The following is a 27062-nucleotide window of genomic DNA, read 5'->3' as shown; positions in this document are numbered from 1 at the left end:
ATCAAATTTGCCTCAACCTGTTTTTCAAGCTGATGTTAATCAAGTATGTGATTCTTGTTATGAGATTGGTCATACTGTTAAAAATTGCCCAATTTTTCAGGAAATGAAAGGAGCTTATGAGGAGCGTTGTGCTGCTGTTGGAAACTTCAAACAACAATATTCTCCTTTTTCCAACACTTACAATCCAGCGACAAGGAATCATCCAAATTTTCGTTGGAGCAATGATTCACAACCTCAGGTAAGTGAGAGAAATTCTTTCAATCATCAATTTCCTACAACTAATACATTTAATGCTAGACCATCTTTGAGCGATACTCTTCAAGCATTTATGCAGGAACAACAGAAGCAAAATCAAAGGTATGATACCTTGTTTGGTCAAATGGTTGATGAAAATAAAGAAATTAAAAGCCAAATTTCTAAATTGACAAATTCTTTTGCAATAAATGAAAAAGGGAAATTTCCTTCTCAAACTCAACCAAATCCAAAAAATGTTAATTTGTGTGAAACCTCAATTGAACATGCTAAGTCTGTCATTGCTCTTAAAAGTGGTAAAATAATTGATACAACACCTTCACCAAAGGAAGTTGAAAAATCTAAGAATAATGATGAACTAAACAAGTCCAAATTGAGTGAATTAAATGAAAATAATTTTCCTGCTCCTTTTCCCCAAGCTTTAAATCCTCCAAAGAAATTGAATCAAAATCATGAAATTTTGGATGTTTTTAAAGAAGTCAAAGTTAATATTCCTCTGTTAGATGCTATTAAACAGATTCCTTCTTATGCTAAATTTTTAAAAGATCTGTGCACATTTAAAAGAAAGCATCAGGTGAAGAAAACTGCATTTTTGACTGAACATGTGAGTGCATTGTTGCAACATAAGGTCCCTCCTAAATACAAAGATCCAGGAAGTCCCACTCTTTCATGTGTAATTGGAAAAAATTACATCAATTGTGCTTTGCTTGATTTGGGGGCTAGTGTAAATTTGTTGCCATATTCAGTGTATTTGCAGTTAGGTCTTGGTGAATTGAAGCCCACAACAATGAAGTTGCAACTTGCTGATCGTTCTGTACGAGTGCCGAGAGGGGTAATTGAGGATGTATTGGTCCAAGTGGACAAATTTTACTACCCTGTTGACTTTGTTGTTTTGGATACACAACCTGTTTTGCATTCTGAAAATGAAATTCCTGTCATTTTAGGACGTCCCTTCCTTGCTACATGTGATGCACACATCAGTTGTAGGAGTGGGATAATGAAACTCAGTTTTGGTAACATGACATTGGAAATTAACATTTTTAATGTTTTCAGGAAACCTTATGAAGATGATGAATGTGGAGTGGTGAACTTGATTGAAGTTCTTGTACAGGATCAATTTGAGAAGACTAGTATTTCTGAACCTTTTGAGACTCTTTTATTGAATTCTAAAGAATCCGAATTACTTGAGGAGCCAGAAATTGCTTATCTTAATTCGTTGTTTAATTCCTTACAGGCTGATAAATGGACTCCAAGGTTTGAGAAGCTTCCACCTCGAAAGGAAAAGACATTGCCATCAAATGTGGAAGTTCCTAATCTAGAATTGAAGCCTTTACCCATGGGACTTAAACATGCCTTCTTGGGGTCCAACAACACTTTTCCAGTGGTAATATCTTCTGAACTTGACTCTTTGCAAGAAGGTAAGTTACTTAATGTGTTGAATTCTCACAGATCTGCCATTGGTTGGACTCTTGCTGACATTAAGGGAATTAGTCCTCTTGTTTGTACTCATAAAATATTTTTAGAGGATGAAGCCAAGTCTTCTAGGGAGGCACAACGTAGGTTAAACCCAATCATGAAAGATGTTGTTAAAACTGAGGTGTTAAAATTAATAGATGCAGGTATTATTTATTCCATCTCTGATAGTAAATGGGTAAGTCCTACTCAAGTTGTACCTAAGAAATCTGGCATAACTGTGGTTGAAAATGATAAAAATGAATTGATACCTACTAGAGTGGTTTCAAGTTGGCGTATGTGCATTGATTATAGAAAGCTGAATTCTGCAACTAGAAAAGACCATTTCCCTTTACCTTTTATTGATCAAATCTTAGAAAGGGTAGCCGGTCATGAATTTTATTGCTTCTTAGATGGATACTCAGGTTATTATCAAATTGAAATTGCCATTGAAGATCAAGAAAAAACTACTTTTACATGTCCTTTTGGTACTTTTGCTTTTCGTAGAATGCCTTTCGGATTATGTAATGCTCCAGCTACTTTTCAAAGATGCATGATCAGTATTTTCAGTGATATGGTTGAGCAATTTCTTGAAGTTTTCATGGATGATATATCTGTTTTTGGTGATTCTTTTGATAATTGCTTGAGTAATTTGGAAAAAGTATTGGTTCGATGCCAAGAGAAAAACTTTGTTTTAAATTGGGAGAAGTGTCATTTTATGGTTTCTTCTGGAATTGTTCTTGGTCATATTGTTTCATCTAAAGGAATTGCAGTGGATAAAGCTAAAATTGAATTGATTTCAAAATTGCCAGTTCCAAAAACTGTTAAAGATGTCAGATCATTTTTAGGTCATGCTGGTTTTTATAGGAGATTTATTCAGAATTTTAGTGCAATATCTAGACCCTTGTGTAATCTCCTATTAAAAGATTGTAAATTTGAGTGGTCTGATTCATGTCAAAAGGCTTTTGAGAAATTAATTAAAATGCTCACATCTGCTCCAATTATGCAACCACCTGACTGGACTTTACCTTTTGAAATTATGTGTGATGCTAGTGATTACGCGGTTGGAGCTGTTTTGGGGCAAAGAAAGGATAAGAAGCCACATGTCATACATTATGCAAGCAGAACCTTGAACAGTGCTCAGATGAATTATTCTACAACTGAAAAAGAACTCCTTGCTGTGGTATTTGCTTTGGATAAGTTTCGTTCTTATATAGTTGGATCACCTATTGTTATTTTCACTGACCATGCAGCTTTAAAATACCTTTTTGAAAAAAAAGATGCTAAAGCTCGACTGATTAGGTGGATCCTACTACTTCAAGAATTTGACATCACAATCAAAGATAAAAAGGGAGTAGAAAATGTAGTGGCTGATCATTTGTCTAGATTGAGTTTTGAGGATATCATTGAAACATTGCCAATTAATGATTCTTTTCCAGATGAGCAATTATTTGCTATTTCAGAATTACCTTGGTTTGCTAACATTGTTAATTTTCTTGCTACAGGTAAAATTCCATCTGATTGGACTGCTCAAGACAAGAGGAAATTTCTTACAGAGGTTCGAAATTTCTTTTGGGATGACCCTTATCTGTTTAAATATTGCCCTGATCAGATCATTAGAAGGTGTGTACCTGATAATGAAATCCATGCAGTAATTTCTTTTTGTCATAATGAAGCATGTGGCGGTCATTTTTCTGTAAAGAAAACCGCTGCAAAAATTTTGCAGTGTGGATTCTATTGGCCTACGCTTTTTAAAGACACTAATTCTTTTTGTCGAACTTGTGACCGTTGTCAAAAGTTGGGGGCAATTTGTCACACCCCAATTTATTCACTTAATTATTGAGAGTGTGAGGTAAAAGAAAAACTAAAACTAAAAATTTAAATAGCAAGAAACATGAGAATTAAACATAAAACTTCTATTTAAACCAGAGTAATTTACATTGTGATTTTACAAGCAAAATAACATAAAAATACAGACTTTTAACAAAACATCTAAAACTATCTGCAACACTTTCTTCTTGTTTTCTTGTCACAACTAAACTTCAGATTCAGAACCTGCAATAAATTCATTAAGGGGTGAGCATTACATGCTCAGTAGGGGCCCTATATGATTAGTGAGATTTTTAATGTACAAATTATGTAGTGTATGAATGAACTTCAATTCTACCCAACCCGTTAATCTATATAATAGGGCAAGCAAATCTGCATGTCCCATACCATGCATTTTACCACTGTGATTCCGAATGCCCCATTATATAAACTAACACCCATTTCAATCATCCCATAATTCCCCTTTTGCTAGTCATCTTGTCCATACCATTGATCTCCAAGCCCAAATCACCCAATCGACAATTATACCGCCGATTTCCTAATCTACTGTGCACACGGGCTCGCCTGAACTTGGTCCCTACAATGGTTAGACTCAACTACACAAAAGATTCTTCCCATTATCCTCATTCCCATAATTTATTTATCAACCCAAAAATTCCAAACACCACTGACAACATATGAACATGTCAATATTAATCAAATTATAATGATAATTGACAATCATGTAAACACCCAATATCAAGGATAATAATCAAACAATATTACCAAGCATAATATAGTGTTCACAATATTTAATTAAATCAATTTATGCATAACCTCCCCAAGAAAGAACCCCTACCTCAAATCCAAAGCTATTGTATAACTCCCAGTTGTAAGCTCAAATACTTTGAACTTCTTCAAAACCTCTCCACACTTAATTCTTTTGTCTACGTTTTTTTTTGTAGGAGACTACTATAACTTTGAAGAACTTATGATCCAAAGCTATTATGTAGGACTATTTATAGTAGTTAGAGTCGGTAAAGAAGATTTGGTTGAAGCTTTAACATTGTGCCACATAATAATTCTACAAGTTCCTAGACTCCCAAAGCCTTTTGCGTTGGCTTGGTAGAGTGCTTTGTGAGCACTCTCCTAACAAGTTTTTATATGTAGGAAATCTACTATTATTACACCTCAAGCCTTAATGGATTTTGAGGACACCACCAAGCAACACGTTAGTTTGCAAAAAATGCTTAGTGTGCATATAAGTTTTTCTAATACTTTTTGTAAAGTAAGTATATATAATAATAATGATGAATAGTGCTGGAATGAATAAAACCATGCAATAACATTTGAATGGCTATTAGTTAATAGCTATCCTTACGTAACTTACTATACAATTGATATATATATATATATATATATTATTAATTATATAATTTTTGGAGATTAATAATTGTAATTATTTAATTTATGAAATATTAAAAATATGGGGTTTCACAATCTATCCTCCTTAAAAGAAATTTCGTCCTCGAAATTTTGAAACTTACCCGAATCAAAGAAAGAGTTCTGGATATTTTTCTTTCATCTCAGTTTCTAATTCCCATGTCGTCTCTTCTGTATCCCCCTGTAACCAAAGGACTTTGACCAGTGGAATAGTCTTCGTCCGCAACACTTGTTCTTTATGATCTAATATCCGTATTGGTCTTTCCTCAAAAGATAATTGCTCATCAATGTTTAGTTCTCCCCAATCTAAAACATGTGTTGGGTCTGGTTCATATTTTCGAAGCATAGAGACGTGAAACACATTATGAACATTCGAAAGTTGAGGTGGTAGTGCTAACTTGTAAGCTACTTCCCCAATCCGTTGTAGTATTTCAAAAGGTCCAATAAATCGTGGGGCTAATTTTCCAGACTTTCCAAACCTTTTAACTCCTTTTCGAGGTGAAACTTTAAGGAATACATGATCTCCAATATTAAACTTCAATGGCCTTGTTCTTTTATCAGCATAATTCTTCTGCCTACATTGAGCTGTAAGCAAGCGTTGTTTAATAGTTTTGATCTTCTCTGTTGTTTCTTGTACCAGATCAGGTCCTAATAAAACAGTTTCACTTGCTTCTGCCCAACATATAGGTGATCTACATGGTCTACCATATAGTGCTTCATATGGTGCCATTCCGATACTGGATTGAAAACTGTTGTTATAAGCAAATTCTGCTAAAGCAAGATGATCTTCCCAAGTTCCATGAAAATCCAAAACACAAGCTCTTAGCATATCTTCTAAGATCTGGATAGTCCTTTCTGATTGTCCATCAGTTTGGGGATGAAATGCACTACTAAAATTCAATTGGCTTCCCAATGCTTTTTGCAAAGTCCCCCAAAACTGAGAAGTAAACTTTGAATCTCTATCAGAAACAATAGAAATAGGAATTCCATGTAATCTCACTATCTCTCGAATATATAATTTCCCAAGAGTTTCTGTGGAATCTGTCCTTTTAACTGATAGAAAATGTGCAGACTTGGTTAAACGATCTACAATAACCCATATTGCATCTTTACCTCTTGGTGATCGTGGTAAACCTGTTACGAAATCCATTGTGATATGATCCCATTTCCATTGTGCAACAGGTAAAGGCTGAAGAGGGCCAGCGGGTTTCTGATGTTCAGCTTTCACTTGTTGACAAGTCAGACATTTTGATACAAAATTTGCTACATCTCTCTTCATACCATTCCACCAAAACTGACGACGTAAATCCTGATACATTTTTGTACTTCCTGGATGAATAGCGTACGATGAGTAATGAGCTTCATGAAGAATTTCATTCCTTAATTCTGGAATTTCAGGTATATATAATTTACCTAAATACCTTAAACCATTTTCTTCATGAAAGGTCCAACCTTCTGTTTTATCTCCATCCAAAATTTGCTCTTGAATTGATTTACAGGTGTCATCCTCTTGTTGTTTTTCAACAACTTTTCCTAGCAAAGTTGGTCTTGTTACCAAGTTATAAAGGTAAGCACCATACTCATGTACGTTCACATGTAAATCATAATCTTGAATACAACTCATCATCTTCCATTTTTGAATTTGTAGTCCTGCTACAAATCCATGTGTATTTCTACTTAGAGCATCCGCCACTATATTAGCCTTTCCCGGATGATAATGTAGACCAAAATCATAATCTTCTAAGTATTCCATCCAACGTCTTTGTCTCAGGTTAAGCTCTTTCTGAGTGAAAAGATATTTCAAACTTTTATGATCAGAGTAAAGCTCAAATCTTTCACCATACAAATAATGTCGCCAAATTTTTAAAGCATGTACAATTGCTGCTAACTCCAAATCATGTGTTGGATAATTTCTTTCATGATTCTTCAATTGACGAGAAGCATAAGCTACTACTTTGTCAGATTGCATCAAAACACATCCTAACCCTTGTTTAGATGCATCAGTGTAAACCACATACCCTATGTCCCGTTCAGGAATAATCAGTATTGGTGCAGTAGTCAATCGAGTTTTCAATTCTTGGAATGACTTTTCACATTCTTGGGTCCATATGAATTTCACTCCCTTTTGGGTCAGCTTGGTCATTGGTGCAGCTATTCGAGAAAAATATTTTATAAACCTCCTATAATAACCAGCTAATCCAAGGAAACTACGTATCTCCGAGATATTCTTTGGTTGGCGCCAATTCAATATTGCCTCTACCTTGGAAGAATCAACTGAAATACCTTCATTGGAAATTACATGTCCTAAAAATCTTACTTGTCTCAACCAGAATTCACACTTACTCAACTTTGCATACAGTTGATTTTCCCTTAATGTTTGTAAAACAATTCGCAAATGCTCCTCATGTTTTTCTTGCGACTTGGAATATATAAGTATATCATCAATGAATACGATGACAAACTGATCTAAATATGGTCGGAAAATTCGGTTCATCATATCCATAAATGCTGCTGGTGCATTTGTCAATCCAAAAGGCATGACTACAAATTCATAATGCCCATATCGGGTCCGAAAAGCTGTTTTGGGTATATCTTCAGCTTTGACTCGAAGTTGGTGGTAACCAGATCGAAGATCAATCTTTGAAAAGAAATGAGAACCTCTTAATTGATCGAATAAATCGTCAATTCTAGGCAAAGGATATTTGTTCTTTATTGTGACCCTATTTAATTGACGATAATCGATACACATTCGAAGAGTTAGATCTTTCTTTTTCACAAAGAGAGCAGGTGCACCCCATGGTGAAGTACTAGGGCGGATATATCCTTTTGCTTGTAATTCTTGGAGTTGTACCTTAAGTTCTTTTAGTTCAGCTGGGGCCATGCGATGAGGAGGTATAGAAATAGGTGTTGTACCTGGGTATATTTCTATAGCAAACTCTACTTCACGTTCTGGAGGTAAGCCATGCAAATCTTCTGGAAAAACATCGCTGAATTCCTTTACTACAGGAATAAGTTGTATTGGAGAGTTTTCTATTTCTTCAGTTCCGATTCTAGCTATCTGACTCAAATATCTATAATCTCCAACACCATATTTCTGGATTTCCTTTTTCACAAGGAAACTAAATGTTTCTTCCTTGTGAGTATTGATGGTAATTCTCTTTTTACCACAGTCAATTGTAACTTGGTAATCTGTAAGCCAGTCCATTCCTAAAATAATATCATATTCCAACATTTCCAATACCATCAAATCAACAACAATTCTATGGCCCGACATCTCTATCATGCAAGATTTACATACTTTATCAACTTCTAGACTACCACCCAAAGGAGATCCAATTAACAAAGAAGGTTTCATATTTTCAGATTCTAACTCAAGCATTGATGCAAAAGATGTGGATATAAAAGAGTGTGTAGCTCCACAATCAAATAATACTCTAGCCCAAGAGTTGAATACCAAAAACATACCTTCTATTGTCTTAGGCTCAGTTTGATCTGTCACATTTCCCATAACGTAAACCCTTCCTTGTGTGAATTGTCCAGATTTCCTTTCAACTGCAGGGGCCCTTGGTCTAATTTGAGAAGATTGTCCTCCTGGACGTTGTGATGATTGGCTAGTAACTGGCCTTGCCCAATTAGACTGAGGTTGAAAAGTAGTATAACTTTGAGGTGACGGTGGAGCACGAAAAGGTACATGTGGAGGACGATATAATGTCTGTTGTACATGAGGTCCTTGATACCTTTGTAACTGTGGACAAAATCTCTTTACATGTCCCACTTGTTTGCAGTAATAACATAGTGGTGGTCCGAACTTTTCTTGTGATTGATACTGAGGAGTATTAAATCTTGTCCGTTTATTTATTTGTCCACTACTTGAATCCCAAGTTCTCTTGGTTTCAGGTCTTTGCTCCGCTATATGTGCTCTATCAACCACATCAGCATACTTGCTTAACTTCAAAATGTCAACCTTTTCCAAAATTGACGGTCTCAATCCTTCTTCAAATCGTTTTGCTTTTGTTGCATCATCAGGGATCATATATGGTGCAAAACGCATGAGTTCTTCAAACTTAGATTGATATTGATCAACAGTTAAGTTGCCTTGGACAAGGTTAACAAACTCCCTTGCTTTCATTGCTTTCATAGTACTTGGAAAATATTTTTCCAAGAAAATACTTTCGAATTCCTCCCAAGTTGTAATTTCAGTATTTGGCATACTCAGAATTGATTCCCACCAAAGATATGCTTGTCCTTCCAGATAGGTACAAGCAATAACAACTCTAATGTCTTCAGGAATTCTTTGATTATCCATCTTTCTCTTAATTTGCCTCAACCATTCTTCAGCTGCCATAGGATTTGGTTCACCTTTAAATATTGTTGGTTTCGTCTTACGAAATTGTCCTTGTATCCTCATAACTCGATCTTCTTCAATTTCATGATGACGATCTTGATTACTATTTTCTCTAATTGCAGAAGCCATATCCTGAATTGCTAAGATTACTCCAGCATTTCCATTGAACTCATTTCCAGATTCAGCCATCTTAAATAAATAAAAAGAAAAATTATCTAAAAACAATATTATAAAATAGTAAAATATAAATTTAGGAGAAAGAATAAACAAAACACTCATTTATTATATTTCACAAAATTTTACAAAAACACACACAATTTTACAAAAACTTAAACTTATCTTACATAACCTGATGGTTTTATTTCTGCAACTATAAACATTTATACAACTCTCCTTCTTCAGTACTAGTTTTCTTCATCCGAACTGATAATAATCACTTCGGATGGTGACTGAACCTCTATAGGCCTAGTGATTGATCCAATTGACTCAGTAGGCTCCCAAGTAGGCTCATGAGTAGGTTCCTGAGCAAAATCTTCATTATCACTTGGAGGGTTTGGGACTCGTTGTGGTTGGTAATTACATGGTGGCCACTGATTACCACTTTCCTCTAAAAGTTCTACTATTGCAGCATTATAAATATTGTCATTCTGTATGTTCTCATAGGCACCATCCCAGAATTCTCTCCTTGACCAAATACTATGCATCGCTACTTGTCGCTGCAATGAGAGAGGGTAACGATGTCTCCTTATGGCAGTACTCCTTATCTTTTCTTTCATACAAAATTTTGAGCCATGCCTCAGGTTGTTGTTATAGTTTTCTATGTTTAATGGTAACAGTCCTTCTGGGCATAAATGGAAACCTCCAAAAGTGTCGTCACTTTCTATTGATTCCATAGGATCTGTCATGACCAAAATATCAGTATCTAAAATACAAAACTAAAAAAAATAATTATACTTCTAAATCTTAATTTCTAAACTAAAAATAACTTAAATGATAACTTCTATCTTGTAGGATTGTATACCTAATGCTCTGATACCAACTTGTCACACCCCAATTTATTCACTTAATTATTGAGAGTGTGAGGTAAAAGAAAAACTAAAACTAAAAATTTAAATAGCAAGAAACATGAGAATTAAACATAAAACTTCTATTTAAACCAGAGTAATTTACATTGTGATTTTACAAGCAAAATAACATAAAAATACAGACTTTTAACAAAACATCTAAAACTATCTGCAACACTTTCTTCTTGTTTTCTTGTCACAACTAAACTTCAGATTCAGAACCTGCAATAAATTCATTAAGGGGTGAGCATTACATGCTCAGTAGGGGCCCTATATGATTAGTGAGATTTTTAATGTACAAATTATGTAGTGTATGAATGAACTTCAATTCTACCCAACCCGTTAATCTATATAATAGGGCAAGCAAATCTGCATGTCCCATACCATGCATTTTACCACTGTGATTCCGAATGCCCCATTATATAAACTAACACCCATTTCAATCATCCCATAATTCCCCTTTTGCTAGTCATCTTGTCCATACCATTGATCTCCAAGCCCAAATCACCCAATCGACAATTATACCGCCGATTTCCTAATCTACTGTGCACACGGGCTCGCCTGAACTTGGTCCCTACAATGGTTAGACTCAACTACACAAAAGATTCTTCCCATTATCCTCATTCCCATAATTTATTTATCAACCCAAAAATTCCAAACACCACTGACAACATATGAACATGTCAATATTAATCAAATTATAATGATAATTGACAATCATGTAAACACCCAATATCAAGGATAATAATCAAACAATATTACCAAGCATAATATAGTGTTCACAATATTTAATTAAATCAATTTATGCATAACCTCCCCAAGAAAGAACCCCTACCTCAAATCCAAAGCTATTGTATAACTCCCAGTTGTAAGCTCAAATACTTTGAACTTCTTCAAAACCTCTCCACACTTAATTCTTTTGTCTACGTTTTTTTTTGTAGGAGACTACTATAACTTTGAAGAACTTATGATCCAAAGCTATTATGTAGGACTATTTATAGTAGTTAGAGTCGGTAAAGAAGATTTGGTTGAAGCTTTAACATTGTGCCACATAATAATTCTACAAGTTCCTAGACTCCCAAAGCCTTTTGCGTTGGCTTGGTAGAGTGCTTTGTGAGCACTCTCCTAACAAGTTTTTATATGTAGGAAATCTACTATTATTACACCTCAAGCCTTAATGGATTTTGAGGACACCACCAAGCAACACGTTAGTTTGCAAAAAATGCTTAGTGTGCATATAAGTTTTTCTAATACTTTTTGTAAAGTAAGTATATATAATAATATGATGAATAGTGCTGGAATGAATAAAACCATGCAATAACATTTGAATGGCTATTAGTTAATAGCTATCCTTACGTAACTTACTATACAATTGATATATATATATATATATATATATTATTAATTATATAATTTTTGGAGATTAATAATTGTAATTATTTAATTTATGAAATATTAAAAATATGGGGTTTCACACAATTACCCGTAGAAACATGATGCCTTTGAACCCAATTTTGGTAATTGAAATATTTGATTGTTGGGGCATTGATTTTATGGGTCCTTTCCCTATTTCTTTTGGATATCTTTATATCTTGGTCGGTATTGATTATGTTTCTAAATGGGTAGAGGCTGTTCCTTGTCGACATAATGATCATAAAACTGTTTTGCGGTTTTTAAAAGAAAATATTTTCGCAAGATTTGGAACACCTCGAGCTATTATAAGTGATGGGGGAAAACACTTTTGTAATAAACCTTTTGAGGCTTTAATGAAAAAATATGGTGTCACTCATAAAGTCGCTACCCCATATCACCCACAAACAAGCGGTCAAGTTGAACTTGCTAATCGGGAGATAAAACAAATTTTGGAAAAAACTGTGAGTCCTAACCGTAAAGATTGGTCTTTGAGATTAATTGATGCTTTATGGGCATACCGTACAGCATACAAATCCCCCTTAGGGATGTCACCTTACAGACTTGTCTACGGTAAGGCTTGTCATTTACCAGTTGAACTTGAACATAAGGCATATTGGGCAATTAAAATGTTTAATTTTGGTTTAAATGATGCAAGTTCAAATAGGAAGCTTCAGTTGAGTGAGTTGGCAGAATTAAGGAATGATGCTTACGAAAACTCTCGAATTTACAAAGAGAAAATGAAGGTTTTTCATGATAGAAATATTTTGAGGAAAAACTTTGAACCATCACAGAAAGTTCTCTTATATAATTCGAGATTGCATATTTTTCCTGGTAAACTTCGTTCCAGATGGACAGGTCCATTTGTGGTCACAAGAGTTTTTCCTTTTGGAGCAGTGGAGATTGAGGATCCAAAAAATGGTAATGTTTTTAAAGTTAATGGTCAACGTCTTAAACCATTTTTGGATAATTTTGTTATGCAGGATGACACGATTCACTTGGAGAATCCTGTTTATCAGGATTGAATTCTCAGACTATCTTTAGTTTCGTATTTATTATTTATTTGTGCTATTTATGTTTTTTTAGATATTCATAAGCTGTAGAAATTACCCACACACAAAACAAAAAAAAAAAAAAAAAAAAAAAGATTTTTCATATGAGCTGACTTTTGGTAACTCCAGTGAGTGTCTTCGTCAATACAGTGTCTAGGAGTTCTATAGGCGACACCTTTGGTGTTTAAGAAGTTTGGGTTTTAAGCGGGACCATTGTGACCCCTCCAACCTTCCCGGATCCCCTGGCTGTGTTTTCTGAGGCCCTTAACTGGTCATCCGTGAGTTGCTTGTATATTTGTGTTTTTAAAATAAGTTATTTTTTACAAAGTGTTAAAAATAAAAAAATAATTTAAAAATAAAAACAATATAATTTTTGCTTATTTCTTTGTGTGGTTATTTTTGTATTTTTTTTATGACTGTTTATTTTGTATTTGTATAGATTTTAGTTTTCTTTTTGTGTGTTTTATTTTATTTTGGTCTTTATTTCTTTTTGCTTGGATTTTATTTATTTATTATTTTTGTCTTTCATTCTGTACGGGATAAATACCAAAGGGATTGACACGCATATTTTCCAGGTATTATCTTTCTATTTAAGTACTGTAAAAAAATAAAAATAAAAATAATAAATAAATAAATAAACAGATCGGAACCCGATCTCCAACTAAGGCAATTCTGAATTTCTTGTTTCTCTTTGCTTTTATTACTGTAATTCTTTCTTTCTTTCTTTTACTTGTTTATGTATTTAATTTGTTGTTAAGTTTGGGAAGTAGATTGCTTCTTGATTGCACACACGGAAATTTGGCTCGAATACTTATTCATTTCATAAACATGTGATTACATACATAGACGTGAAAATGCATACATATATTTAAAAATCACATGTTTCTTCCCAGATATTGAGCCACCTGAGGCATCATACTAATTGCCTCTATTTTCTCTTATTTGTAGAATCTGCAAAAGCTCTGCATGATCATTGTTTCTCTTCCACAGTGCTTCTACTTGCTGGTTGGCACAGTAGAGCCGCTTTTGCAAATCCGCCACCTGAGCCTTCAAAGAGGCTACTTCCTCGGTCAGAACTGCGCACTCTCGCGTCCTCGCCAGTAATCTTATGCCCAGATTTGTGGAGGAGGTTGCGTGGAGAACAGTTAAATCATGAGACTCCTCCACCGCAGCCTTGTCTGACCTCTGTGTCATGTACAGATGATCTGCCAGTGTGAGTCTCCTAACAGTCATCCCTCCTGGCAGCACTACTCTTCTCGGCATTGCCTCAGCAAAGTTTGAGGCCGAGCCATGATGATATGTGGAGTTTGGGAAGACGGATTGAGGAGGAGCACTTACTTGAGCCACTGATGGCGCAAGGGCCAACTCTAGATTCAAATCATCGAGGGAAGTGGGTGAGGTTGCCATTGTGATTTGTGTTTCTTGCTTATTGATGTTTTACTCTGAGTTTTCAGGATGAAACACAGACGCAAGCTCAACTCCACAGAGACGGGTTAAATAGACTTCGGCTTCTGCGTTTGTTTCTCTCGGATTCCCTAACGTTTTGCAGCCGCGTGTTTTTAGAGGGGAGACAATTTTTTTTCTTTTACCTTCATGTTTTTTACTTTCACTTTCACTTTTACTTTCACTTTCACTTTCCGTGTTTTCTGCTTAATTATTGAACGCTGTCTCTGCACGCCGACACATCCCTTCCTTCTTTTATCCGTGACCTTCCCTTTCCAGTTTTTGTTTTTGTTTTTCTATATATATATATATATATTTTTAAAATTTTGGAAATGTGTTTATTTTTCTTTTTCTTTTTCTTTTATAACTTAGTTTATTTTCTTTCCGAAAAAAAAAAAAAAAAAAATTTTGGGCTTTCGTTTGGATTGGGTTTTCAATTGATTTGGAGGTTCCAATGGGCTGGACTTCTTCGTCTTTTGGGTTTCGGTTTGCGTAGAACTGTTTGTTAGGGTTTACTGTTTTGTTTGGTTATTTTTGTTTTCCTTTATTTTTATTTTTATTTTTTATTATTTTTGCAACTAAATTATAATTTTAATTCTTTTTTGTTCTTTTATTTAATTGCTTTACTCCATTTCATTTCTTGTTATAACTTTGTTGATACCTACATTCTTCAACATTGAGGACAATGATTGATTTAGGTTTGGGGGTAAGGTTTAGAAGTTTTGTTTTGTTTTTTTTTATTATTTTATTTCACCCAAAAATTAAAAAAAAATTAATTAAAAAATAAAAATGGTGTTATCTCTAGATTTTTATGCTTACTATCATCAAATCAGATTTAACACTCATGAATGATTTTTACGATTGGAAACATATTATTAAATTTTAAACCCATAATTTTAGTTTTTTTTTTTTTTTTCACTTATTTCTATTTAGTGGATAATTCATGAGTTATACTTTGAACTCTCACATGCACATCAACACTTTAGTGAGAATGAAAGAAAAGATCAATTATAGTTAACTTTGTTGTTTTAAGTAGAGTTAGAAGACATTGCTCTTGATTGACCTTGGCGTAAAAAAACAAATAAGTAAATAAATAAAATAATAATAATGATGTTAATTTATCCAGAGTTTTACTTAGTAACCGGGCCTCTTGCCTAAACAGCAGCGAGTGTTCGCGTCAAACGGTAAAGTTTTGGGGTAAATACATTTTGTGACTAGTTTAGTTCTGTAGCCTTTTTAACTCGAGTTAATAAGCCCTTAGGGGTGTTTCTACACCTAATGCCTTAAAACCTTTGGTTTGAGAGTCGTTGGCCTAAATCTCGCTACATGGGTTAATTAGAAAGCTTAATGGAACTAAACATTGCACAGTCACAATCAAAAAAAAAAAAAAAAAAAAGAAAAAAGAAAAAAAAAAATTGTATATATATGCTTTGGTTAGTTATTTGCACTGAATTTTGATAATGATTGAAATAATGAGGTTACTATGATTGAAATTAACTTTTGTCTCTAAAATGTGTTGGTTCACTTAAACACCAAAGGAAACAAATGAAAAATTTACTAAATGATTATAAGTGATCAAAACTTTATGTGGGGATTAATTTGAAGCATGTTTGCTCTTTTAAAAATTGTTCATGAATTTTTCAATCCAAATAGCTTTTGATGATGGTTAAGCATTTGTTTAAATTTTCAAATTTTGTTGTAGCATAAATTTTTAAACTCTCATTTCGATGTTTGTGGGTATCATCACTGAAAGCCCTCACGAGACTATACTCGTCCACTAGGGTAACCTAGGGGTTTAAAGGCTTGTTGCATATGCTAAATGCAATCGAGATCCCTGCGAAAGTGGCTTAGTTTTCTTTTCTACTTAGTTTTTATTTTCTTTTGCTCGAGGACTAGCAAAATATAGGTTTGGGGGTATTTGATGAGCACAAAATTAATACAAGTTTTATCCTTAAATTTATATTGGTTAGTATTTTCTTTTGTTTTATATAAATCTATTAAAGTATTTTTATTGTTTCTTTCCAATCTTTGTTTTTATATTTAATGAGTGGTTGTTTGTAGATATTAAGTGTCTTCCACCAATAGCATGTTGAGGAAAAGAAGTAAGTAATGTGTTGCAAGAAGAAAGTAAAGGATGAGAAGAAATATGTGCAGCCAAAGCCAAGGAAATTTGCTCGAGACAACTTGTGCAGCAGCAAATGCAATTGAAGATAAAACAAATGAAAAGAAGAAGCAATCAATTGCATGAATATACTCTAGGACATGCATGCAAAGCTTCCATCATTGAAGAAATAAAGAAAGAATGAATAAACAATGAAGGAGAAGTTCAAATTGACTACTTGCAACCAATGAATGCAAAGAAGAATGATGATGCTTGAGTTGTTATCTAGCTACAATTTGAGGAAAGTTGCTGCAGTTTTTATGAGAAGATACGATAGATGAGCAAGTGGAGCAATTGATAAGAAGACTCAAAGATCTTTGTGAAAACCAAAGTCAAGGAACTAGGCCAAGATTAAGGAATATATTTGAAAATGATGGGTACTTATTTGAAATGATAAAAGCTTGGAGTAAAGAAGCAAGTGGAGAGTGGTGTGGAGAAATTCAAGAGTGATACCCGACAATGAGAAGAAGGAAAGTATGGAAATGCATGACAAAGTGTTCAAGTGGAAGAAAGTTTTGAAGAATTTAGATAAGGAGTCATCATCACAATGAATTAATTAAAGGAAGCAACTTGGCAATTGGTTTGATGGCAAGTGGAAGACATATTAAAATCATGAATATTGCTCCCATCCTCCTATAAATAGATGGAGCTACGGCATTGTAAAACTACACCAAGCTCCACAATCTTGAGCTTTTTCTCTTTTCCCTCCATATTTCTAAGTCTTAAATTCTGTTTTTAGTTTTATTTTATTATGGGGAACTAACTCCCTAGCTAGGGCTAGGGAGGAAACTTTTAATATAAGTGTGTAATTTTTATTAGTTTGATCCAAACTTAAGCTTTAATGTGAATTTGTAGTTTTTGTTCAAATGGAATTTGTAGTTTTCTTTTTAATTAATTGATGAATGTTTGATAATCTATTTCATGGGTTCAATCATGTTTTTCCCATAGTGTAGTAAAAACTTTCATGCTTTTAAAAGAGAAGAGAATTACTAAAGATTAATAGAATTTTGATGAAGATTATTTTTTGATAGTTTGTTGCCAATGGTACAAGTTATGCTTAGAATACTTCTAAAGGAAATTAAAAAGAGCTTTAATTATTTTGAACAACTACAATGGAAAATATTTTGTGGATCAAATTATTAAGAGTTGCATGCTTATGTTAAAAGTGGAAACCCAATGCCTTAGTGTTTTAATCAATTAAATTTTCTCCAAATCAAATCTTGCATAATTCTACCTCTCAATCACACTTGTTCTTTTTCATCTCTGTTATTTTCTTTACACTGCTCTCTGTGGATACGACACTCGGACTTCCGAGCTACACTACTATACGATACTATCTCCTTTGATTTTTGTAAAAGTGGTACGAACATCTTATATATATATAGAGTGTATCTCTCATATTTTACTATTATGCAATTGTTCTTATTTTTGAGCGAGGATACTTCCCCGCTCGTCGTGCCGGTGGGCACGGGTTTCGAGAGTTTGATTTGAGTTTTGTAAGGAAAGGTTTGGGTGGGTTGATTTGCAAGTTTCACTGAATTTCGGATTTAGCTCGGTTTGAGCAAACTATATATGTATGAATATAATGGTTTTTAATGTATTGAGTTCATGCATGGTTTTCTAACGGTGGGGTTATATTACTTTGGTTTAAATTGAACTAAACTTTGTTTTGTCCACTCACAATTTTCTGTTTTGCGCCCCACAGCCAGTAGTGACTGGTACGAGCAGCAGAGCTGTGTCGTGTGCCCTTGAACCGTGAACTTTGGTGCTCCGAGCCTTTGTAGGGCTTCGGTACCCTGTTAACTCGTAAAACTCTATTCTTACTGGTTGGTTGAATTCTGTTAGATGCTCTGTTATTGCCCAGTTAGAATTTGGTATTTTGAGGCCGGAGGCCACAGTTTGTAAACGCTATGTATTGTGTAATGCATGCTGGCTGTTGGGTTATAAATATCTGTGTTTTTGACAGGTTGAAATTTTTGGGTTATGTCCTGTTTACAGGGGAGACTCTGCCAAAATTTTGGTAGAAAGTCTCGGGTTTTAGTACATGGGCCCGGCATCTGCGGAATGCCGGATATTTAGGCGGGATCCGACCCGGGTTCCGAGGAAATCCGGGGCGGGTCCTGTCAGCTTGGTATCAGAGCATTAGGTTTCTTTTCTTGGGACTATCATGCTTCTTTTGCGTGTTGGTACTAATGATTTGGTGGTTTCTTGGGTTTAGAATCATGCATCGTCGTGGTGCTCGAATTAGAGGTCGTGGTCGTACTCAGAGATATGGACCCAATCCTCCACCTCCATCTCCATCTCCACCACCCTCTCCACCACCACCACCTGTTGGAGAGCAAGCTGGTGAGAATATGTTGGATTGGCAACAAGTGATGAACCAGTTCACTAATCAGTTTACCACACAGCTTGCCCAAAATATGGCTACCACCATGCAAGGGAGACGAGAGCAGGAAGGTTCAGACATCAAAAGAGTCAAAGATATGGGAGCTAAAGAGTTCTTTGGTAGCTCTGATCCTACGGAAGCCGAGGCTTGGCTCACGGATTTGGAAAGAGTTTTTGAGGTTCTACAATGTCCGGAAGGGGATAAAGTGAGATTGGCGGCCTTTCTATTGAAAGGGAATGCGTATCATTGGTGGAAAACTGTTAGGAGGGCTGATATGACTTGGGAGGATTTCCAGCGCGTCTTCTTCGTGCAGTTCTACCCGCATTCTTACCGGAATGCGAAGAAGATTGAATTTCAGCAATTGACTCAAGGAAATATGACCGTGTTTGAATATGAGCAGAAATTCAATGAGTTATCAAGGTTTGCACCGGACATGGTAGCCACTGAAGAAGAGAAGTGTATGCGATTTGAATATGGTTTATGGTTGGAGATTCAGGGTAAGGTTACTGCTACTCCACATACTTCTATGAGGGCACTGGCTGAAGCTGCTGATAGAGTGGAAAGAACAATTAGATTGACTGCTGGTAGACGAAGTAGAGACATGTCAGGAATTGGTGGACCGAGTCAGGGTCCATCAAAGAGAGGATCCAGCTCCAGTTCAGCAGGTAGTAGCTGGTCCGGTGGACGGAGGTCTAGCTCCAGCAGTGGTCGGTCTAGCGCTCGACCAGTGTGGGGCCAGCATTCAGGACAGCAGTCGGTGGCCGGTACAAGTTGCTATATCTGTGGACAGACAGGACATCTCAGGAGGGATTGTCCATTACGTGGGCAGACTAGTGGTCCCACCCAGAGGAGCGGAGTTACCTGTTTTCAGTGTGGACAGCCTGGGCACTATAGGAGTGAGTGTCCATTGTTCATTAAGCACAAATTTACTTCTTTAGTGTCCTTTGCTCAATACTTTGGAGCACGGAAGTAGTTATTCTGACACATTGACCGCTGCATCTCATTTCACTTTTATACATGCACACTAATTATTCATTTGTGCCCAAAGTATTTATTTGTGAAAAAAAAAATTGATTACAAAAAAACCTAAACTACCTTCTCTCTCTCTCTCTCTCAGAGCACCACCACCACCTACTTTCTCCCTCTGTTTCTCAAACAACACCTCCCATACCCGTCCAGCATCACTACCAAAAATACCCAAAAAAGAAACATAGTACACAAAAAAACCAATTTAAACGGTTGTGTATTTTGTATGAACAACCCATCAGAAAAATCAAACCTAAATAAAAGTTATGTGTCCTCCATCAAACCTGCACATACACCCAAAAAAAAGTATAATCAAATTAAAATTGTAAGAGACAATATTTCAATACAACTAAAGAGTGAAAAACATAAAAAATAAAAATCACACCTTCAACCTTAGCTCACGCTTTGAGCCTTTGATCAGTTCATAATTGTATATCATTTTGTACCCCTCTAGCTTATGATTTGGTTATGTTATTGAGTTAAACTTGTGCTTTTAATCCCTTTTCTGTTTATCATTCAGTTCATTGGGCCTTAGGTAGCAATGGTGGCTTTGGATAGGAAAAGATGCAAAATGGTGCAAAAACGAGCAGACTGAGTTAGCAATTTGTTTCGGCCTTAACTTCCTCCTCCCAACTTGTATTGGCCCAATTAAATTGTGGTTGGAAAGAAGAGATTCTAAATTGCAAGATGGACTGCTCAAACGTATCAATTGATGAAGCCAAGCCCAATCCGTGGGCCAATCAAAATGCACACCATGAGTCAATTCCAGTCTATTTTCGGCAGTCAACTTGCAAGGCCCAAAACGTACACTTGTACTGCTCATATGAGAATACATTCTTCATACAAGTTGTTCCAATTGGTGTCTATTATGACATATCCAAATTTGAGCCCCATTAGATACATATTGAAACCTCAGGCCTTCCTACACCAAGCCTGGTTCAGAAGAATCCCTTTTTCCAGAAACCAAAAGAAAACCCCCATGGGTTGGCAGCAAAAGGCAGCCACAATTGAACACCTTTGGCAACCCATGTGAAGAAAGCTTGAGGTGTAGCAAAAGAAGTATGGGATGGAATTGATTCCAACCACACTGACATAGACAAGATGAAGTGGGAGTTATGGATTGTATTAAAAGATGAATGGTGGTGTTGGATTTCATCATGATGTTCCTCCCTCTTAGCCCTATAAATAGAGAAGTTTTCAAGCTACAAAATTCACTTCAGCCATCCTCCACACTTCCATCATTCCATCAACACATCCAGAAATCATCCTCATACATTCCCACAACCCCAAACACTCCAGCAATCAACCTAATACTCTAAACTGCCCACCAAAACAGCTCCAGATAACCTCTCTTCCATTTCCCTACGAATTTCCTCTTTCTCAGCCACCACCACTCACCCAAACTCATCCCAAATCACCTACTAGCTGTCATACATCATTCTAGACGTGGGGAAGCTCTTGGAGAAGCATTAGACGTGGAGAAGCACTTGAAGAAGTCTTGGACACCATAAGAACTTCAGAAAAGGGGTTTTTCTACTCTTATTGCATTCCTTATGTTTTCTCATTTCTATCTAAGTTTATTTTTCATTATGAGCAGCTAATTTCATAACTAGGGCTTCGATGTAACCTAACATGAATATTCTAGCTTTATAAGTTTGAAGTTTGGAGTTTCAAGTTTGATTCATGATTCATGTTCTTATTCATTATGCTTATCAGTTAATATGCTTGTTTGAATGATTGATCACCATTAGAACTTGTATGTTAGCTATCTTGGTTTGAATCAAGAGTAGACACCATGCTTTGATTCAAATTGAACTATGAATAGGAAGAGTATGTATGGACATTCGACAACAGGGATTAGATACATGCTTGGTTGTTTAAATTGTTCTTCTATGTTTAATGGGTTCCTAATGCTTAATTTTAGGTTAGACAACATATGATCAAATTAGGGAATTAGGAACACAAGGTTAGAACCAGACACCATGGCCTAATCATACTTTAGCTAGAATCAATCTTTGAAAATGAATTAGACTTGTTACTTGACGCCTTATAACCCAGAATTGAATTGTTATGGTGATTCGAATGCCCTAGTCTCCAAATTTGTTTTCCAGCTCTTTAAACCACTCTTTGTTACACTTACTTACTTTGCTTTTGTTTGAAATTTCATTTTGCTTCTTTTGTTCAACAATCACAACCATTTTTGCTTTAAATTCTATTTTAGACATAACCTCTTACTTTCTTGAATTTGGTAATCTAAGTACATAACTAGTTTTAACTTCTCTGTCTTCGTGGATACGACCTTGTACTTGTCTTGCTATACTACTAATTGCCCCGTACAATTGCGAGTTAACATAATATTAACAACAGCCTTCAATTTCAAGAGCAGACAAACAAACAAAAAACTCCAGACCTAAGTAGCAGATAATTTTCGTCCAAAAAAAAAAGTAGCAGATAATCACCTTCAAAACACAAAAAATCCAGATCTAAGTGAGCCAACAATGGTATGGATAAAAAGAAAAATATAAGAAAAAACTATTAACAGTAATAGTAGTAAAGTTGAAATTGTATAAATATCCCAGATTTATGATATAAATAAAAAGGCAAAAACTTCTTTAAAAAAAATATAAACAAATTCTTACCAGCCATGTATGATATGGAACCGAAGAACGAATAAAGAAAAGAGAGAAAAAAAAGTGAGGAGAGGAAGAGGAAGAGGGGGCTGGTTATAGAGGGAACAATAAGTGAGAGAGAGAGAGAGAGACGTGCAGAACACAAGACAGAAAAAAAAAATATATAAAAACAAAATAATTATGTGGAGACCGGTTTTAAATTGCTTTTTTTGGGGGGTTAATGTTTTAAATTTAAACTTTGCTTTGAGAAAATAAATATTAAAGAAGTTACTACACATGTTTTTTTTAAATTGTTGTACACAAAATGATTTTTATGTCTGGAATGTCACATCAATCAGATAAAGACACAAATTTTTTGTGTCTATCTAAATAATCACTTACTTTTCCTTGAAAAAAAATATCAAATAATAAATATATAAAGACTGTGCCATGATTTTTTGTGCCCAATGTTAAAATTGTGTTCTATGTGCATGAATTTAACACCATTATTTGTGTTTTATCAGAAATAAGCACAAAAATAATTTATTTATGTCTAATATTAAAAAAGAAGGCACAATATTTTATTTGTGTCCTTATGCTTGTGGTCTTTGACCAGTTTTTTAGTAGTGCCGCTTTGCTGCAGAAATTCATAAAACTCTGAGGAGCTGATTCGGCCGTCGTTATTTGTGTCCATGGATTGGAAGAAAGACCATGCCAGACGCTGAAGTTCCGGAGAACCAGTGGAATAGTAGGCTAAGGCTGCTGCATGTAGTTCTTCCATTTCCATATAGAAGTTAGAACAGTACAGCTATAGCCTATAGGCAGCTTCTGCTCTTTGGTTTTCATTTTTGTAATTTTGGATTATATAAGTACTATATTAGTACTGACCGAATCAAATTGTTGTTGAGTTGGCATTCTAATTAACAGCTTAATATATACTCGATCAATATTTTATACAATAATGCTAGAGTCTTTAAATCTGTTCATCAAATGATGCGTTGCTTCACATGTCGATATCTTTAGATTTGAGAAAACATAAAATTACGACATCATTTAGTGAAAAACAATTTGATAGTCTCTTTATTTTATTTTTTTAGTACAAGCGATAATCGCATAGAAATAATCTTAAATAATGATTAACTCACTAGTGATAATAATATTACAGCGGGGGAGAAGAAAAGGGCAAAGACAGAAAGACCAAGACAGAGTCCAAGGAGACTACAGGTTGGTTCACGATAGAGTAGAATAATTAAAAGCTCTTTCCTGGCTAGTTGGCTACTTGTATCCCAAGTAAACTCCTTATTGTACTAACATGGAAAGAAAATAGGACAACTCTGAAAGGCCTTTTTTGTAACATCACATAATTGTGCAGTTGGTAGCCAAAGCTGAAATAGAAAGAGCGATCTCTAATGCCACAAATGCTTCGTACCATCTATTCTGAAAAGTCGAACATATATAAGCAAAAGCATATAAAGCATATTAAATTGAAGAATTAATGCATCTGAAGCTCAACTCACCCTTTGAATTTCAGGCTGAGGTGGATTCTGTGGAGCGACTGCCTACATGAGTCATAAAGCAATTCGAATCAGAAAATCAAGCAAAAGCAAACCATCTAACAACCGGGGAAATATATTAATTAATTAATTAATCTCTGTTAAATAACTTAATTAATTAATTAATTAACCCAATTACCATGGTAAGATTTGGCGGATCATGAGGAGTGCCGCTTTGGGAGCGTAGCAAAACGTGGTTATCCAAGAAGTAGTTGTGCTGGTGAAAGTAGTTGGCATTACCATAGCAAGCAGTACACAGGTCATACGTTGGACAACCTTCATCAAAGCAATCAACGCACGTAAAATACAAGCCACAAAGGTGTGCTCGGCAACTTTGGCAGGTGATTAACCTTGTTTTGATGATATAGTAGAACGTAAGTACTTCCCAAAAATCTAGGCGACCGTCGCGATTGCGGTCAAGTCTAGCGAACAAGTTCGGGTCATTATGGAGGATCCAGTTGTATCCACTTTGTTGGACGAAGTCGTTGAACTCGGCGTAGCTGATTCTGTAATCACCATCTGTATCCATGGATCGAAAGAAATCATATGCTTTACAACGAGTATCGTAATTGCCACGGTTATAGTATGCCCAAGCTGCTGCATGTAGTTCTTCCATTGCCAGATATACAGCTAGTGATAGCAAGCAATCCAACTATATTATACAGGAAAACTGTTATAGCTTGCTATAGCCTGTGCTTTATTTTGGCTTTGGTTTTGAGAGAGGAATCCTGAATATCAGTTATGCATTAACATTTTGAGATAATAGAAAGGTGTGGATGATCTGTTTTCATCTCAATGAATGAAAGACCAAGTCAACAGAGAGACTAAGACATAGTGCTCCACGTGTCAAAAGAAGCCAAAATATGATTAATTGCATCAGCTGCAAAAGCTGCGTCAAGTTTGTGCACCTCTACATTTTGAGATAGTCAGAGAACACGCGGAGAGACTAAAACACAGTACTCAAAACGACACGACAACCCTACAATTTGGTGAGTTGCTAACTTGTGCTGATGACTCAAGTTAACTCCTTGCATCAATTTGGTACCATACTAGACTAGTACACAAGCTGCATCTCGTTAATCAAAGCCACGTTTATTCAAAGTCGCCGCCAACTAGGCCGTCGATCGTCTTTTTCTTATGTTAAATTATATGTCACGTCTGATTAATTAAAATTTATGTAATATTTTATTTTAAATGTAAACAAAAAAATTTGAAGAAAAAAATTAACATAATCAAATCTCAGTAATGACAATTGTGAATTATTTATAATTTTTTTTATATAAAAAAAACCCCAATATGAAGTTCTATAATCTCAACATCTTGAACATGAGTCATGGAAATCAAAAGTGAACTTTTAGTTTATGCTCCCAAGAGTAGCATCATGACTTAATTTATTGTTTCTTTGCAAGAGCATGGCTCCCAAAGGTGTAATAAATATAGTAACTACGCATATCATCCAACACTTTCTTTTTTACTTCCACGATCTTATGAATTATTTTTTGGTTGTGAACTTGTGACAGGAACACTGTCACATAGTAATTTGAGTTGATTTGTTATACCACGTGATGATGTTAATTGTACAATAATTTTTCCAAAGTGTATCACAAAGCATTTAACGTTGAAGTATGAAAGTTGTGTCAGTCTTTAAAAGATCTAGAACTTCTTCAGCCATTAATTATCAATTAATTTTGGATTGAATGCTCAAACCAATCCAACATACAAAAAATACTAGCTCAATAAAAAGGAAATATATATATATATATATATATATATATATATATTTAATTCGCAAGTAAGTATTTTGTATACAAAGAAAGACCAAGACACACAGTCTAAGACTCTAAGGCAGGAAGAGTCCAAGGCAGGAAGACCAAGTCATATATAAGATGGAATCCAAGTACATCAACTGCTATACTCTTTCAATTTCCTGGTTTAGAATGAATCAAAATTAACCTCAAAGACTAAAAGTGCAAGACAGTCCAAGTACACGCAGAGAGACAAGACACACAGGCCAAGTGTCTAAGTTCCCTATCGATCTGGTTAAATAATTGACAGTGACAATGAAAGCTGCATGTCGTAAATCAAGCCACGATTTCTCCAAGTCGCCAGCTAAGATCGTCGTCGTTTTCTTACATAAAATTATATAGTAAATTTGGCTCACTCCATATTAATATAATTTACAATTGAATTATAATCAATTCCCACCTACATAGTGTTGTGAATTAGAATGACTAACTCACTGCCCTTAAAGATCTTGTTGTTGATGGACTTTAGACAAAGAACTCAATGATGGATGAGTCTTACACACACACACAGAAATTAACCAAGCACAAATGACACAAGTGTTTATAGAGGTTCAGCAAATTGCCTACATCCTCTTTAGTGATCACCTTGAGAAATTTCACTAATGAAGATAGGTTACAACTTTGGTTTACAAAGGAAACCCCCTTAGAACACTACCCTCACAATCTGTTTCTCTCACACCCTTGCTCAACACCTTGATACACTTAGAGAACTCTCTTGCTCTCACCCTTGGCTTTTCTGAAACTCTCACAGGAAAAACTAAAACTTCTGCTCCAGCCACTTTCTAATTATCCAACTTGTTTTCTCCTCTTGTGTTATCATACTTCACCCCATTTCCTACACAAGCCAATAGACAAGAGATAAGATATCAGCTTGTCCTCCACGTTCTTCCCTTTAGTCACCACTTAGACTAAATGTCAGATCAAGTAGGTAAATAGAATCCAACTCAGCCACCTCCCACTTACACCAGAAAATGGAGAGTGATATCTTTGAAATAAGATAACCAACTAGCCATGAGTGCTCTCCCAACTTATCCAGCACGTAGTCAACATTCATTTAACTCAGAAGTGACCCACAAAGCTTCTGAAATCATGTGGAAAGCGATAGCCATCGAAAACACAATTGAAAACACGTAAGGAAACGTCACAGCACGACTGGAGCGACCGGTCGTCAGGAATGGGCGACTGGTCGCCAGAAGTTTTCCCTCCAAACTTTGAATCTACTTCTCAGCGACCGGTCGCAAAGAACTGGCGA

The 27062-nt window shown here is 35.3% G+C and overlaps 3 protein-coding genes across 3 annotated transcripts; 1 reads left to right on the top strand and 2 right to left on the bottom strand.

Moving 5' to 3' along the window:
• Positions 1-2392: 2392 nt before the first annotated feature.
• Positions 2393-12876, top strand: LOC148297159 (uncharacterized). Its single transcript, XM_088246435.1, has 4 exons — positions 2393-2825; positions 3210-3345; positions 3481-3515; positions 11848-12876. The coding sequence occupies exons 1-4, from the start codon at positions 2423-2425 to the stop codon at positions 12798-12800; spliced, it is 1527 nt and encodes a 508-aa protein (XP_088102561.1). The 5' UTR covers positions 2393-2422; the 3' UTR covers positions 12801-12876.
• Positions 8266-9490, bottom strand: LOC148297160 (uncharacterized). The gene is made up of 2 exons (XM_088246705.1): positions 8422-9490; positions 8266-8270 (listed from the first exon to the last, which is right to left on the bottom strand). The coding sequence occupies exons 1-2, from the start codon at positions 9488-9490 to the stop codon at positions 8266-8268; spliced, it is 1074 nt and encodes a 357-aa protein (XP_088102831.1).
• A 10656-nt stretch (positions 12877-23532) lies between the features above and the next one.
• On the bottom strand, positions 23533-24738 carry LOC110745675 (uncharacterized). The gene is made up of 3 exons (XM_021945794.2): positions 24145-24738; positions 23970-24011; positions 23533-23889 (listed from the first exon to the last, which is right to left on the bottom strand). The coding sequence occupies exons 1-3, from the start codon at positions 24619-24621 to the stop codon at positions 23809-23811; spliced, it is 600 nt and encodes a 199-aa protein (XP_021801486.1). The 5' UTR covers positions 24622-24738; the 3' UTR covers positions 23533-23808.
• Between the last annotated feature and the right edge of the window lie 2324 nt (positions 24739-27062).

The sequence above is a fragment of the Prunus avium genome, chromosome 1 (assembly GCF_965620075.1).
Source record: "Prunus avium chromosome 1, drPruAviu1.hap1.1, whole genome shotgun sequence".
In the NCBI taxonomy this organism is placed as follows: domain Eukaryota; kingdom Viridiplantae; phylum Streptophyta; class Magnoliopsida; order Rosales; family Rosaceae; genus Prunus; species Prunus avium.
This window is presented reverse-complemented; position numbering and strand designations above follow the sequence as displayed.